The sequence below is a fragment of the Pseudoliparis swirei genome, chromosome 11, assembly GCF_029220125.1.
Source record: "Pseudoliparis swirei isolate HS2019 ecotype Mariana Trench chromosome 11, NWPU_hadal_v1, whole genome shotgun sequence".
Lineage (NCBI taxonomy): Eukaryota > Metazoa > Chordata > Actinopteri > Perciformes > Liparidae > Pseudoliparis > Pseudoliparis swirei.
Window position 1 is genome coordinate 16,735,333 of NC_079398.1, and position 17,271 is coordinate 16,752,603.

Sequence of the window (17,271 nt, forward strand, 5' to 3'; positions counted from 1 at the left end):
CACAATGAAATAGGGGTGGGTCGCGTGCCAGCAGCCAATCAATTTTCAAGTTGAACTCTCACTTCAGCTGATTTCTGCTCTGGAGACGTTATATATATAATATATGTAAAGAGAGGTGCAGGGAATGATTGACAGGTAAAGGTGGACATGGAGTCTCTCCTATCAGATGAGTTTTTATACCCCTCACATCACCCTGGACGCTCCCCGTCAGACTGAACGGAGACGTCCTTCAAGTACTCAGAGGCCTGTGAAATCTAATGTCTCCTCCAGTGAAGATCCCTCTCTTCTCTCTGTCAGAGTGGAGCGAGGTGACGGGCTTCAGAGCGACTGGAAATAGACAATCAGCAGCTTTGTGTGAAGCCTTCTTGACTCGGCTGCTGAGTAATGCTCCAGCTGAGAGGGAGGTAAGAAACTGTCCTCCGGGTTCCTCTGGGGTTGGTTCCTCCCTCTGAGGTTCCTCCCTCTGAGGTTCCTCCCTCTGAGGTTCCTCCCTCTGGGGTTCCTCCTTCTTAGGTTCCTCTGGGGTTCCCTCCTCTGAGGTTCCTCCTTCTGGGGTTCCTCCTTCTGAGGTTCCTCTGGGGTTCCCTCCTCTGAGGTTCCTCCCTCTGAGGTTCCTCCCTCTGAGGTTCCTCTCTTTGGGGTTCCACACCAGCAGGACATCGACAGTAACTGGCTCCATTATAACCAAGCACGAGGATTTAGATATTCAGGATGAAAGTAATGTGAGTACTGCCCATTAAAACTAAAAGAAGTATTTTTTTTAAATTTAATGAAGAATATTCCCCTCTTGAAATATCATTCAGTAAATAAATGTTACATTGCAGATTGATTAAATATGTTCTTTGGAGTTTTTAACCCTCTGAACAACAAACAAAAATGTGTTTTATTTAAGCAAAGCGCTACAAAACTAAACCGTTGATCCGCCAGAAGCTGAAAAGAAACGGCGATGCCGTCTGATTCTTATCTTTCTGTCGGTCTTTGAACACATCATGTGTGAAGACGGGCTTCTGACGAAAATGAAAAACAAACACCAAAACTAAGTCTGAAATTGGGATTTTTTTCATCAAAAACATTTAAATTCTTCACGTCTATTTTAAAATCAGGGCCCAGATTCTGGAGAAGAAAAAAAAATTGTAATTCTTAGCCCCTCAGTAAAACTACGAAGCCACAAAGACTAAAAGTCACGTGACAACAATAATTGCAGGAAAAAACTCAACTTAATTAAAAACGTTAAAAATGTCAAAACGTGACCAAACCGATGTGAAATTGATTTTACTTTACTTTACTTTTTATTTAGGAATACTTCTCAATCTGAATGTAATGGCAGAAACACAGAAAGTAAAAGTAAAACCCTTTTTATCTGGACTGTTCATTCTGTCTTCAGGGTTCGGATCAGGAAATAAATCATCAGAAGAACTGGTGAAGTAAAAATATATATATATAATAAATAAAGGACATAAAGTGAATTTGAAATGATTCACTTAGTTAAGTCTTGTTTTATTCAGTCAAATAGCCGATGGAAGTTCCTCTCCTCCCTCCTCACATTATACTAAGTGCTGTGGAAGATAACAACCAATGGGACTTCCACATGCATCAGCATCAAAAAGCCATTTAATTTTCTCTCTCTCTCGCTCTCTCTCTCTCTCTCGTCAAAGTGATTATTGTTTAACGGAGTGTTTGCTGTGTGTGTCTGCGGGTGTACGTGAATGTTTGTGTGAGCGTCTGTTTTTTTTGGGGTGTCTGCGTGCGGGTTAGCGCGGCCGGCTAGCGGCGTGCTAAGCGGCGTGCTAGCGGCATGGAGGACCTGGGCTTTCTCACGAGAGCTCACGGGGTGAAAGTCGCGCCGTGTTTCCCGTGCTCGGAGGAGGAGGTGGGGCTGGCGGTGGCGGATGTTGTTGGGGACGACAGCGTGAAGTGCTGTTCTTATACAGCGTGAACGCTGTGGTCGTGTCGGGGATTGTAGTGAGAGGCACGTTTGTGCCGGTGGTGCCGCTGGCTGCACCGGCGGTCAGGGTCACCGTCGCCAACGTGCCTCCATTTATTAAAGAGGAGGTTCTAATGAAGCCGCGGCATGCCCGTCATCCAAAAAGACCCCTCGGCTTCATCGGAAGGTTTTTATTCTCAGACGTCAGACCTCGGGTTGCTTTTGACCACAAAATACAAGATTCTAACCCACGGTGCAGCCTGGAGCCCCGGCTGCTTTAGCCATGTTAAAATACCAAAAGATGTCAGCAGTTTTTTGGGGGGGGGCGAACAAAGAAGAAGAAAACAAGGGCGCCACTTTGCATTTTCCCGCCTTCCCATATTTTATGAAGCGTTTTACCATCGAGGCAAATGGAGGAGGAGAAGGAGAACAAAAAGAGGCCGTTTTCCACCTGAGGAGACACACATCGTGTTTAAACGTGCAACACGGTCGGCATATTAAACGTGAAGACAGAGCACCGGCTCTCAGACATAATTATTCACTGCTGTGCGGCGTATTTATTCATTAGAGGACCATTCCAGTCCAAGAAGTCTTCGTACTCCATCCTTTAAAGAACGGAGGAGGACGTCCCCTAAGCGTCTCATTCTAGGACGGTGTGTAGTCGAGGGTCCCCCGTGGCCTTCTCCACAGGAAACTCAAGTGAGGTTGAGGCAACAACCCCCCCCCCCCCCCCCACACTCTCTCTCTCTTAACTCTCTCTTTCTCTCTCGGGCGTCGTGAACCCCGTCGTCTCCTCCATCAGCGAGAGATTTATTGCTGAAACTCTAAAGTAGAGATTTGTGCTCCTGACCTTGCAAAGTTGGTTTAAAAGCCCCCCCCCCCATCGCTGTAACCGGAAGGTCGGGACCTCGTCGCCGCGCTACAAGAAGATAAGAGATGTATCCGAGGCCGAGGCACGCTCCGGACCCCAGAGACACGGGGACTTATTCCCTTCTGGACCAACAGGAAAAACTAATTTGCTCGGGCACGCGTTCAAGTTCCTCGAAGAAAATGCGAGAAGACAAATGTGCACGCTGCAGAAACCCAGGCAGGATTTTACTTTCTTCTTACTGCATTCATCTCACTCGTTATTCTATTGTTGCGCTGGTGTCAGTGTCACTTCTTATACACGTCATACACATCACATAATCGTTCACGCAAGTTTATATCGTTGTTCTTTTCTTATTATATCTCGGTGGGGAACATTTTATCGTCCCAGATCGATATTTCCTGGTCGTCTCAAACATCTAGTGAGTTGGATAAGAAGAACACACAAAGAAGAATCGCAATAATGGCAAGATCTTCACCCAGGCGTCCAATCACATGGGAGGAGGGGCGGGACGAAGCGCGGCATTCGACGTGCAACAACGATGGAGGAGAAGCGAAGACACTACAAACCTTCATTAGCAGCCTCTTCGATCCTTCTGGGTTCCAATTAGCTTAAAAACGGCTTTAAAATATCTTAGAAACATAGAAAGGAACAATAAATCATATTTATAGAGCACTGAAATCTGGAGAAATTAAGGTATTAAACAGCTTTGAGCCAATCAGCATCACCGCAATGTGTGTTGACTGTGGACGGAGCTGAAATCTAAAGAGACACCAACACAAATACTCATTGATGACGTATTGATCGATCTCCAATGAGACATTACGGACGTCTATCCCGGTGATGACGCCCACATGCGTTTCCTTCTCAAGGCCACCTTTTCCTTTCATATTTACTCTTTTCCAGGGACCTTGAAGGCTTCTTTAGATCTTCTTCAAATCCACACGGCCTGAAGGGTTGTTGCCCCTTCGGGAAGTTGAAGACGATAACAAACATTGCCGTTATGCAACGCCGACATCTTGTTATCTGGAGAGTTCACTTCCACTCCTTTAAAGCGCTTGAAACGAACCCTGTGACACGCAGACGCCTAACGAGTAGGGATGGGTATCTGGGTTTTTTCCCCCCCCGATGTGCTCGGCACCGACTCACGCAGACACTCAAACGCGGTGCACGCCTCCGCTTTCAAATGGATGACATGCGTTGCCAGATGCTTTGTTACGTGTGCCAAATGGGAAGAAGAGGGGGGGGGAACATGTAGATCCAGCTGAATATCAAAGCATATTCGAAAAGGGATTTTCTCCTTCCTCCTCCTCCCACATGCACAGCATTTTTTGCAAAAGTGGGAGGAGGAAGGAGGAAGGAAGAAGGAAGGAGGAGGCGAGATGAAGGGAGTACATGATGAGACGTGTGTTTTTCTCCTCGTGTTTAAAGGAATGTTTTATGTCGATTGATGGGGGGGAGAGGAGGTGGGGGGGCGGCTTATACAAATAAAGAATTAAAAGTGCCTGGGTTGGGGGTTTGAATCTCACAGCAGTCATCCATGCAGAACATTTAACAATTAACACAAATTATAGTCACGATTCGTTTTATTTACAATATTGAGATCCTGATTATTTATTGATTTTCGGTGCTGCTCGTGCACTAAAGCCGATTGGTCCTCATTCATCAAACTAAATAAGATTGTAGAACATTTTTGGGGATTTGGGTGTCGAACTTTAACCGTTTAACGGTCCATTTTAACATTTAGGTGGCCTTGAAAATGCCCGATTCAAAATGCAGCTGGGTTTTCTACGAGGGGACCACGCAGGAGGCCAACACATACCCAGCATGCACTGCGGTGCCAAATCATCAGCCACTGACATACTGCAGTTTCAAGGGAGCCGATGGGGATGACGAGCCTTGCTCAAGGGCATCTGAACCAACGGCGGGACATTTCACACTCAATATCACGTGCAAGCAAAACACAGTCCAACATATTAAAATAGCTTGTTTTGTCCAATTAATAGTTCAAATCCCCCAAATATTGACTTCACAAGAGAAAGCAGCAGATCCTCACATTTAAGGAGCCAGAAACAGCTCAACTTGTTTCTTTCTGCTCTCTGCAAAACATTTTTGGGCAGCCGTCCTTCAAGCCACGACAGAAAATCCCAAAACCCAGATGGTACCTCAGCGTCTTTAGCCATTCCTGGTATGTTCTTACGGGTATTTCGTCTTCTCTTTCCTCCGGATGCTTTATCGATGGCTCCCACTCCAGTAAATCTCTCCACTCACGTTCCTTAAATCCTTATTTTTGATCGCGGTGATCTTTTGCATCTTATTTTGTGATCTTTCCAGCAGAGCTTTGGCAACACATCAAATACACAACACAAGCTCACGGAGTGGAAACTGACTCGCATCGACCGGTTGGCGGACCGGACAGAAGCGACCTCAGAAGTGAATCTTCTACCAATTTAGATTCATGCGCATAATTACTCGTTTGGAAAGACATGAGAGGAATTTTTTTCCCCAAGCAAATAACCACAAAGCTTTTTTGCATGTAAGAACAAACCAGCGTGCGCCTAGCAAGAGTTACAAAATACCACAGAGCGCCTGAACGCACAGGCGGAAGATCAAAGAAAAACATAAGAACAAGAGAAGAGGAAGAGGAGTGGGACATGAGGCCCAAGGAGGAAGAGGCAGAAAACTTAATGACTCACCTGTGCGCTCGATGTAGTCGACGCATTTGTTGATGAAGAGCGGGATGGGTCGGTCCGGGGTCACCAGGTTCTGCAGGGGAACGCCAAAATAGTTGCTCTCCCAGGTTCTCCTGGTGGGGGGGTACAGAGGCTTGGGGGACTTGGAGGATTTTGGCTATGAAGTGGAAATAATGGGGATGAGAGTGAAAAGAGGGATGAGATGAGAGGGGATGGAGGGAAAGAGCAAGGAGGATGGAGAATATGACAGGAGGAGAAAGGGGGATGGAAAGGAGGAAGGAGGGAAAATGAGGAAATGAAGAGGAAGGTTCCAATTAAGGGGACAGAGTTAGAGGAAACAAACGGGATGACGGAGGAGAGATGAGAAAAGGTAGGGATGATGAGAAAAGGGAAGGAGCGTGAAGAGATGGGAGGAAGATGGGAAGAGGAATGAAAGGAAATGAAGGAATTGAGGAAAAAGACACAGAAGAGGAGGAGGGGGAGGAAAGTGGGGAAAAGATCAGACGGAAAGTTAGAGACACCAGAGGGAGGTTCGTGTGGAGGAAGATGAGAAGGAGGAGAAGAAAGAAAAAAAGAGACAACAGACAAAACCGTTATTTAGAACTCAAGTAACGAGGCGGCTTTGATTTCCCACACTGCTCTGCTCATCAAAGTGTTGTCATGCCAACCGCGGTTCGGGGCGGCGACTAAACACCTTCTTCCATTTTGTACCTTGTTGTGGTCGTCGCCCCCCCCCCCCTCCCTCCCTGATTATCAAAGACGGTTTGTTAATGTTTTCCGCCGGCGAGTGTTTTAAATCACGCGTGGCTGAATTTAAGTTATAAAGGAATAAGAACAAATTAAAAAGCCCATTTGGAGCACTGACTTTACAAATGGAGGATTCCTCATATTGCCATTTTTAAATGTCCTGATTGGATCTCTCGTGCAAACACACGTGAGAGGACTGGTGTGTGTGTGTGTGTGTGTGTGTGTGTGTGTGTGTACACGAGCCGTCAGCTGATGTTTGCTTTTAACTGCATTGTTCAAAAGCCGTTTGATTTGTCTTAATTTGCATGATAGAGCGCTGGCGTAATTGCCACGTGTGTGTGTGTGTGTGTGTGTGTGTGTGTGTGCATACAGTATTTGCCAGAGACAACAGTGGCAGTATTAAACGCTCCCACTTATATATTTATATTTGTGTGCGTCTGTGCTCGGCGGCCTCAGACGAGCCTTCGGAGAGCTGTAAAGGATACGCAAGCGTCTTATCTCGGATTATACACACAGTGTGTCTTTTCATCAAGCTGTTTATTGGTTGTCTGGGCCTGGTTAACCAATTCAGCAGCGGGTTCAGATCAGTCAATGATTACTTTAGTTCATTCTCACTATGAGCCTATTAAAAACAGAAATATGCTCATATCGCAAACCCACACGCTACTATAGACAACCTTTCCTGCTCCCGTTCACACTCTTTCATTCTCTCATATTCAATGCACCGAAGCTTTCTTTCGGTAACTCCGTGTCCCGGAGGCCACACCGCCTCTTCTGTCCTTCGTTGCTCTATAAAACTTCTCTGTTTTAAAACTTCCCCTGGTTGCTCAAAAGCAGTTGATAGAAATTGACCCGATATTAAAACTACTGTCAGGATTCACGACGGACGAGACTCACCTTCTTGGGTTCCTTTGGCGTCTTGGGCTTCTTCTTCTTCATCTTCTTGTCCTCCTGCTCGGGGTCCGAGGTGATGGCCGGGTTGTCGATCCCGCCCTTCCAGGGGTCGGCGGGGGAGAGCAGCGGGTCCTCCTCGCTGCCCCGGTGGGCTCTTCCCTTTTTCTTTTTTTGCATGGCGGGGCCCGACTCCTCTCCGTCGCTGTCCGACTGGAACCGTCTTTGGTAGGCTTTCGTCTTGCTGAACAGGATTTTGGACCGGTGCTTGTATTTTGACGGCCGCCGTCCAGCCTGATACCTTCTGTCGAATCCGTTCTCCTCCTGAAACCCGCCGAAGGAGTTTCTTATTTTGACCAGGCGGCTGTGTGCGTCGTCGGGCACGGCGTAGATGTCGTCGTTGTGGAAGCCCCTGGACCAGAGCAAGGTGTCCACGGGGTCTGCATAGTTGTCCGACGCCTCGACGTCCTCGCCGTGCGTCGGCGGGCCGCGTGGCGTCCTGCGGTTGCTCCGCATGCCGGCCTCGATGGTTTTGAGCAGGTTGGGGTCTAGCTTTTTGACATTGGGTTTGGGGAGCAGTGGTTTGGGCCGGACAGGCGGAGGCACTTTGTGGTTGCGTTCATGTTCTCCCACAGGAGTGCTGTGGACCGGGTACTCATTGCCCTCGAGGTCGATGCGGTACTTGGCCCGCTCGCTGGGTGTGGGGAGAAGCTGAACGTCATCGCCTATTGGACTGTACGGTGGTGGGGCCTCGTTGTCGTCGTCAGATTCCAGGTAGTAGGTGTTATAGGCCGGGGAGTGGCTATGGGGCGAGGTGGGGAAGACGTCTTCACTGGCACCGGTGGTGCACTCGCGGGACGAGCTGTCGTACAGGAAGGCGCTCTCGATGTTTGGCTTTTTCTCCAGCACTTCGTTGAAAAAGGGCGTAAAAACCTCCGTCTGCCGATGATACTGCGACAGCGAGTAGAGTGCCGTAAACTTGGCCGCAATCTCCGTGGCGATGTGCTCCCCCTCCGTCATCAGCTCCTTGATGGCGTCATTCTCAAAGAAGTCTGCCTGGCTGTCTGTGATGGCCACCATCTGGACGGGGATCACATCCTGGACTTCGGCCAAGAACGCTCGCAGGGTCGCCATCGAAGCCTTGCGTTTGGCAGAGTAGACCAAAATGTAGCCGTGCACCAGCTCGTCCTTGCGGACGCCGATGGCCATGTGGTAGGAGAGGATGGTGACCTGGATCCTCCTCCTGCTGTCCCTGATGATCTTGTCGAGTATCAGCGTGTTGCTCTGGCCCGGCTGACCCGCGCTACAGCAATGCGAGTCCAGGAAAGGCGAGAGGATGAGGTCGACGCCGAAAGGATCCCAGCACATGGCGCACATGACTATCCGGAGGTCAGTCTCCGACATGTCTTTGATGGAGGGCAGTGGGGCCAAGACGTCAAAGTTATGCTTTAGCCCCTCCAGCACTGTGCGGAGACCCTGCTTGATTTGAAACTCTGTGAACTTGCGTGGAAAGGCCATGGAGGGGATGTCGACAAAGGTGCACTGCAACTTGTTCGCAAGCTGCTGGCCCTGGTGCCTCAGGATGGGTATGTTTTTGCAAACACTGTCCCTCTGATTCGCCAGGATGAGAATGAACGGTAGCGGCTGAGCAAACCGGTCTCTCCTACTCTGTGCTATCTCCGCTCTGATCCTGCCAATGCAATCTCCGATACAATTGAGGGACTCAATGGAGTTAAAAACGCAAAAGCAGCCGTGTGGCTTGAAGGTGGTGACCCACGTGTGGCTGAAGAGCAGTGTGGAATTGACATCCACGGGAAGAAGCTCCAGTTCGTATATTTTACTGTCCAGGGTGTACTCGTCGTCCGTGGACTGCGCTCTGATCTCATTGGCTAGTTCCTGTGAGAGACCCTCCCTTCCCAGGAGGCAGAGGTTGATCTTATCGATGTTGGCACTGTTATAGTAGAGATTAGAGCGCCCGTGGTCGAGCTGCACCAGCCTGTTTGCTAAAACCTGCTCTACTTTCAGATCAACACAGTTCTGCCCACTCAGGCACGTCTCCTTCGTGGGATGGTAAACAAACCCAATATGTTTGAGGAGGAGCGACTCTCTATCTGGGGCAAGTTTCTGCAGCGATCTGTATCTGGGCTCCTCGTTCAGCACGCTGTGAATTTCGCTCATCTTGTCACAGCTGGGGGTGGCATTCAGATCCAAGTCGTAGAACAGCTCGGCGTGCTCAAAAAGCATTTCCTGAAAATTCTCTTTGGCCCTTTCAACTATTTCCTGCTGGTGTCTACAGTAAACATCCCTCCTATCTGATTCCGTGATGTACTTGTAGGCCTCGTCCTCCATGACGAAGCACATGACTTCCTCCCAAGGCTGCCCTGCACAGATAAAGTGAACCCTCTCCAGTGTCTTCTTGAACCGCTGCTTCATCTCCCCCCTCCTCTTCTCAGACAGCAGGTGCTGGACGTGGTTGTGGTAGATTCTCTCACCGTCGAGCGTGTCCAGGAGGTCGAAGGGTATCCGGCGGTCGCTCATGGCGATGTGGTCCGTCTCGTCCCACGGCGTCTGTTCCAGAACCACAAACCAGTACTGGAAATCAGGCCGGTTCCGGATCACAGTCTGCGCCTCAGGCCAAGTGAGGTGCTCCACCTCGTCCAGGTTGTGAAGGAGGTTGTTGAGGGTTTTGGGTAGTGTCGTCAGGTACTCCTCCCGCCGCCTCTTGATGTGCTCCTGCTTCAGTTGTGCAATGTGCTTCGTGAACATGTTGCGGGCTTTCCTGGAGCCCTCCAGGGTGATGAAATCATCATAGTCCGGTTTGCCCTTCATATTAGTTATCACCGTTTTCCACGTGGTGTGGTAATCCCTCACGGTGTGCAGTATCAACTTCTCAAATCTATCTGTTGCTGAGGCGACGAGTTGCCGCTGCACTTTATACGCCTCCAGGTACGACACAGTTTTTGTCTTTCCCCTGGTTTTATCCAGCTGCTGGATGAGGGCGTTGAAGCACACGTCTGCGTTGACGTTGGAACGTGCCGACGTCTCAATTAGCAGCAGGTTCTTCTTGCTGGCGACGAAGGCCTGCAGGTCCCTCAGGTGCTGGTCCACGCACTCGTCGCATTTCGTGGCGGCGACGACGATGGGCTTCTTTGACTTGATGATCTGGGAGTAGATGCTGTTGATGAACTTCATCTGGTCTTCGAACTTCCGATTGCAACCCTTGCTGACGTCGATGCAGAGCAGAAAGCCGTCGATGTTCAGCTTCCCGTCGGGCATCTGCTTCTGTTCGAAGTCCTGCTCCAGGCCCAGCTGGTCCGTGCAGATGTACATGAGCTTCTCGGCCGACTGCAGCTTGTTCGCCGCCGCCCGCTTGGTGTACGGCTGCAGGTTCGTACTCCGATGTGGAAGAAACGTCTGGTCGTCGATGAACTCCGTCTGCTCGATGATTTGTATTTTACAGTCCGACCCGTCGTCCCCTCGATGGGACACGTCCCCCCAGTACAGGAAGTGGTCATTGTTAACCACGCGTCCCCCAAAGTCTATGGTGCTCAGCACCGAGGTGTGCTCCGTGTAGTAGCCGTCTGCATTGGGGCGAATGTACCGATTGCATAGGCAGGACTTGCCAACGCCGCAATTCCCCTTCTCCTTCTCCGTCCCCGAGAGGCCAACCACGCTAACGGCGAATGACGGGGGGCGCGCATCCTTGTTCTTGGCCATTATATCCCCCCGCTCATCGCTGACTCGGTCACGTCCGGTAAAACGGGTCAAGATATCATTCCAGTTCTGCTCGTCAGTGATACAAAGGCACATTCATCCCGTGTGTTCCCTTTTGTGGCGGCGAATCCCTCTCCGACTCCAACGGGTCTCCTCTCTCAGCTCCTACCCTGGGACTTCTTTAAGCTGAGATGGAACAGCCGGCTTCTCCTTTCATCACCTGCCTGCGAGACATAAGACATTTACAATTAGGAAGAGATAAAAGGCAACACAAACAACAAGAACATATTGGCACCGCTTCGTCCTCGGAGCACTTAGGTCTCCTTATCGCAAATACTATAATTGACTTTTTGTTTTTCACGGCATATCCCCCCCGGGACAGGCGCGTACCACGTAAACATTTACAAACAACAAATCAGACATGTTAATCGGGCATTACGCTGAGTTATCAGGAAATTACACAACGGCATACATTATCACACTTGTGCAGGACCGAATAATCCCTCTTAAATAATAATAGCTTAACGAAAGCTTTTTGATCTGCCTTTTTATGTACGAGGATAAAATGCGCTAGTCTTAAAACACTTCCTTCATAGGTGTGTAATTAAAAAAAGAAATGAGATGATGAAGCAAGCTGCATTTTTTTCTAAAGTGCAATATCAAAATAAAGACGAAGACCTAAAAGTGTAGCAATACAACTTATAAAAGAGATATAAGGGAGAGTAATTCGATTGCAGGCCGCTCGGCAATGTCCTTTTTCCCCCCGGCAGAGAAAATAAATAAGTGCTTTCAACCAATTTGAGGCAGGATAAAAATGGCATGCGGCTCCGGCCCGTTTGACAGCCACTGAACTAGAAATGATTTGCTTTGCTGTGAGAATGAAACGGAGAACATAAATCAGTCCACAGATCCGTCATCATCATCCTCACGACCTACGGCTACATGATTAGGGCTAAACGTATAATCCTGATTACTGGGCCCTGCCGCTCTCCTAATATATTTTGCGCTGGCATTCTGGCGGCGATTATTAATTCTAATTGGCAGTTTTTTATTATCTGTGGAATCAAATCGCTGCGCCGCTCGCTCGTGATCTATTCATTCATTAACAACAAGGTGAAACTAAGTGCTTCACGGTTGACGATACCAATATTCAGCAATACCAGACGGTGGAAACTAAATAGACTTGGCATCTGATGGACTTGTGCAACCTTTCAAATCATTATCATCCAAGATCGCCACAGTCAAATGAGCCTGAACCCTTCCGTAACCTCACTGCAGGCTGATAACTGCAGAGAGAATTGTTTTGTTTTTTAAACAGAGCGATGGCAATCAGCCAGTAAATGTGCCAGCGTGAGCTGGAAAGCGGCGGCTGCAGCGCGGCGGCATGCTGAGACTGAGAAACTGCAGCGGGGGAAGGAATTCAGGTCCGCTGACACGACTCCAGAGACGAGGTTTCCCTCGACTGTGTGTGAACGCCGCGGTGATGATGTCACCTGTGTGTGTGGGGGGGGGGGGGGGGGTGGAGAGATGTCTACATGTTACTCACTGAGAGCTCAATTATCTATAAAAGAGAGAGATCACACAACCCCAATTCCCAAATTTGTCAGATGACACAGTTGAGGGCGAACAGCGGGGGGGAAATTACCTGCAGGAAATGAGCCGTAAATGTTAAATCAGCTGGTCTATAATTTGGCAGCTCCTCCGCGTGCCTCGAACACACACACCCACGACACACTCGATGAAGTCAGGAAGCAAACCGACCAGCAGGTCTGTCCGGTTTACAAATCGAACCGGCGAGCCCCTCCGACAGCTCCCGTGTGGTTCCGTGTGCCACGCCTGAACTTCGAGACGTTCACCTGAGCTTGTTAAAGCATGTGCACGTACACTCGAGAACTGCCCCGATGCCCGCGAGCGAGGTATGTCCATGACTGAGCGATGTCTGATAATTGCTTCCAAAACAATTCTTAAATATGATTATTTCTGATGTGAAACTCACTGCAGTTAGAAACCACTCATTGGCAACAGACCATCAATTACAACAACTGAAACCTCTTAACGTTGATCAACTAACCTGACTGATTATCACAGACCCACATTCCTCACCCTCCTCCATTTCCATCCAAACCACCGGTGTTTAGGTCAGATCAATCACCCGAATCCAAACATCTGTTTTGCATTTCTGCGAGCCGATAATCGAGTCCATCGCTCTGCCGTCGACGCGGCGGGTCGATGGGAGACTTTTGAATTAAATGTTAACGTGCACGAGGAGACACCTCGCTGTGTAAAAACTGCACGGAGCCTTATTACGGGAAGCACTTACAGCCCAAACTACAGCGGTGGCGAAAAGTAGCCGCGTGCATCATGATTAGTCTATTTGCCAAGAGGCTGCAGGGGGGATTAAGGTATCACTTGGCAAGCTGGTTTTAGGGATGACTAAATGCACTTGAGCCCGAAACACAGCAGAACGCCGGGGACGGTAGACCTTTTAAAAGCAGCACACGGCTGTTTGTTTTTATTTATTTTTTCAGCCTCAATCACAATGCAGGACTCCAACAGAGATGAGGAGGGGGGGGGGGGGGTCGTCTGTGGCGCCTCATTTACTTCCCCCCAGAATCAGTTCTGATCTCGCGTAAACGACTCCTCCCACACGGGAATAAATAATGAAATACATCAAAAGCATCTTTTTTTTATATCTAGAAACTGTCTCCTATTAAACTCAAGATTGAGTTTGGATGCGTAATCTGAACCTTTTCATTAGAAAACTATGGGGGAAACAAAAAAGCACCTGGCTGGAGCTTCTCAAGACAAATACGGAGAGCTTCTGCCCCCACACCTCCCGGATTCAGGTCCAGACCTGAAGCAGAGTCTCACTCACCAGACGTCCCATTCCTGAGGTATCGATGATGTAATAATCTGTTTATAGGCCGACTGAACTCGATTAGACCTGCAGGCGATATGCTCCCCAAGCAGATGTAGACTGAAGCTACAACCGGCTTGTCCAGACCACGAGGCGATGAAACACCTTACCTTGATATTTAATGTTATGCCTACTGGCAACAACAATAACCACGTTTATGCACGTAGAACAACATTTATGACATGTGCTACCTTCTGGAAATTCCCAGCATGACAGCCGACAAGGAAAATACCCACCTCAGTATTGTTAACAGCTCTGATCCACACACACACACATGGAGGAGAAACCCCAGAGCCCTAATAGACGCTACAAGATGATCCAGGACCAGGACCTCCTGCCACGAATACCTCCCCCCCCCCCCCCAAGACACACACACACACACCTACTTAGACACGTACACCCCTCTGCACAATGTCTTACTGTTTACACACCCTCTGCACATATTTTCTCTACGAACACACACATGACACTTTCATAACACACTGATGTTGTCCTGTTGCACAACACCCCAAGGCAAATTCATTGCACATGTAATACTGAACGCCTTTAACAATGCATGTGCTTGAGGAAAGTGGCATGTTTTCTTTATATGTGGAGCACTTAAGAGGACTGCAAAAGTGCTCGAGAAAAGAGAGAGAGATCAAAATGTGTACTACCCCTTTAAGGGGAGTTTGGGTAAAGGGCACCGGGTAACTGCAGCAGTCCCAGTCGATGCAAATGGCATGCAGAGCTGCAGCAAGACGAACCCCCCTGATCCGGTTCTGCTGCACTAAATAACAAACAAGCAATAAGCCGCCCATCACAAAGTGTGGTTCCGACTTCTCGTCGCGAATGAGACGTTCAAAAGCACCCGGGCGGTGTCGGAAAACTCAATTAATCCAAAGCAAGTGGCTCTTAGCATAAATTTTTTTTTTTTTAAACTGGCAACCCCATGCAACTTTCTAAACGAACTCTTTTCAATAAACTTTACATTTTTTATTTTTATTTAAAACACTTAAATGACAGACCGACAGCGTGAACGTGCTCAACTCGGGAGGTCAGCGTGACGTGTACATTTTAATTTCTGACGTATTTTCAAAGTAATTTTCCCCGTTGAAAATGAAGCCGAATGAAAAGGGAGGATATCGCGTTAAAAACAAAAAACATCCCCAAAAACAACTAAAAAAAACACAAGATTCTTGTTCTGGTTAATGAGTTAGTTCAAGTTAACATTATATTTTGAACCCAACAGACGTGGACGTTTATGCGTCATCGCACCGTGGCTAACACTCGAAACCACGGCATTTGATACGGTGGTTATTACCCCTCCTCCCCGGGGAGCAGGGCAATGAAACCCGGCCCCGGGTTTGGCCCCGATACTCCCGGAGAAAGAGAAGAAGAAGAAAAAGAAGTAGAAGAAGAGCTGTGTTAGCATCGCATGCCAAACAGAAGGATAGTAGCTAGCTAGCTAACATGAAACACGGTGTGTTTTTTCAATTATAAATCACACACCGGGTTTACTTCTCTCTTTTTTTTTTAACACACATTATTGCATTAACACCCGGCAGTTGGGCGATGTTATGGGCCGCAGAAGAAGAATAAGAAAATAGACCTTAGCACAAGCTAATAAGTCCCAAACACATTCCCCTACCCACCTACGAACATGGTCGCTCCCAGATCCACATACCACGGAGGGGAAGAGGAGAAAGCATTTCCCACATTACAACAGGGGCAACAAAAAAACTCCCTTATTTGGGGTTTTTTAATCCACAATCCGGGGTCGTTGGTGTCCGGCGAGGATCCGGAGTTCGGTTCGGGGTCCCGGGTGGAAACAGACGAGCCGGTCAGTCTGTGTTTTACTGTGTTTTGTTTAGAGCGGAATGCGACTGTAAGCCGAAACCTGCTCCTCTCCACTCCCCTCCCCTCTCGGCAGCAATGGCGACTCGCTCTCTCTCTCCTCCACTCCCCTCGCTCTGTGTCTACGTCGCTCTACCTTCCCATTCAGCCTCTATCTCGCTCGCTCTCTCCCTCTCTCTCTCTCCTCCACTCCCTTCGCTCTGTGTCTAAGTCGCTCTACCTTCACATTCAGCCTTTATACCCCTCTCTCTTTCTCGTGCTCTCTCTCTTCTCCCTCCGTATCTAAGTCACTCTACTTTTCAACCTATATCTCTCTCTCTATCCCTCTCTCTCTCCTCCCCTCGCTCTGTCTAAGTCACTCTACCTTTCCATTCAGCCTATATCGCTCTCTATCCCTCCCTCCCTCTCTCTCTCTCTCTCTATCATTCTCTCTCTCCTCCATCCCCCTCGCTCTTTGTCTCAGTCACTTTACCTTTCCATTCAGCCTCTATCTCTCACTCTATCCCTCCCTCTTTCTCCCTTCAATGCACTCTCCCTCTATCCTTCCCTCTTTCCATTCCCTCTCTCTCTCAATCTATCCTTCCCTCTTGCTCCCTCTCTCTCTCTCCCTCTATCCCTTCCCTCTTTCTCTCTCCCTCTCAATCCATCTCTCTCTCCCTCTATCCCTTCCCTCTTTCTCTCCCTGTCATTCCCTCTCTCTATCCCTCTTGCTCCCTCTCTCTCTATTCCTCTCCCTCCTCCTGTAACTGTCTCTCTCACCCTCTCTCTATCCTTCCCTCTTTCTCTCTCTCTCCATTCCTCTCTTTCTGTGAAGTCCGATTGCTCTTTCTATTTTTGTTTATTTATCAGTATTTGTTTTATTTTCTACTTCTATCTTTCATTCTTCTCTGTGTATAGGTACTTTTTTTAAATGTCTTTGTGCTGCTGCAACAGCCTAATTTCCCCTCTGAAGATCAATAAAGATGAATCTTATCTTTTATTATTGTCATTGACATGCAAAATATCAAATTAATCCCCCAAAACATCCACAGAGAGGCAACTTAAATGTAACATTATTGTCCCTAAAGAATCATTTAAAATATAGAACACAGACTTGAAGATAAGATAAAACACATCAAATCCCTCAAATATTGTATATATTTCATGTAAAACGTTCATAACATGAACAACGATGCAGAACCAGCTCCTCCTCCAACAGGCCTCCACGCTAACAATGGTGGTTCATATTTAGTCTATTAAATCTCCCAAAATATGAACAATGCCCTCCACAAGTTCTCATAACTCATGTCATCAAAGTGTTTTCTGGTAAACACAGAGCCAAAGGACACCAAATAAACCGCTATCTACCCCCTGCGTGTGCATTGTTTATGTATTAAAGGTTTTCAATTGATTATTATTGCTCATGATTTGGGGCCTTGAGGCTGCTATTGTTGTCGTTTTTTTAATGGGCTTTATCGGCGCATACAGAATTAAATGGGGGGGGGGTGGATAGAATCTCTGCAATCCTGATTATGTGAGGGTCACCGGGGGGAGGGGGGGGGGACTTGAATAAACACTGTCTCACTTCCTGCTGGTGTAATTATGAACCAGCAACCTTTCGGTCTGTTTGGCCTTCATCAGGTATATAATAATATACACATAAGAACAGTGAGGTTGTCCTGAACGTGGAACAGTGGGTCAT

General features: G+C 48.1%; 1 protein-coding gene across 2 annotated transcripts in view; it reads right to left on the reverse strand.

The window, feature by feature from the left end:
• The window catches only part of arhgap5 (Rho GTPase activating protein 5), a 30,813-nt gene extending 15,161 nt beyond the window's left edge, over nt 1-15,652 (reverse strand). Inside the window, exons 1-3 of one of the 2 annotated variants that reach the window (XM_056426472.1) lie at nt 15,421-15,652; nt 7,130-11,061; nt 5,489-5,642 (exon numbers count right to left, since the gene is read on the reverse strand). In XM_056426472.1, the coding sequence (XP_056282447.1) occupies nt 5,489-5,642; nt 7,130-10,933 (3,958 nt within the window). In that variant the 5' untranslated portion in view covers nt 10,934-11,061; nt 15,421-15,652. Of the gene's footprint in view, nt 1-5,488; nt 5,643-7,129; nt 11,062-15,388 lie in introns of both variants that reach the window. The other variant, XM_056426471.1, reaches the window with a different exon arrangement.
• Between the last annotated feature and the right edge of the window lie 1,619 nt (nt 15,653-17,271).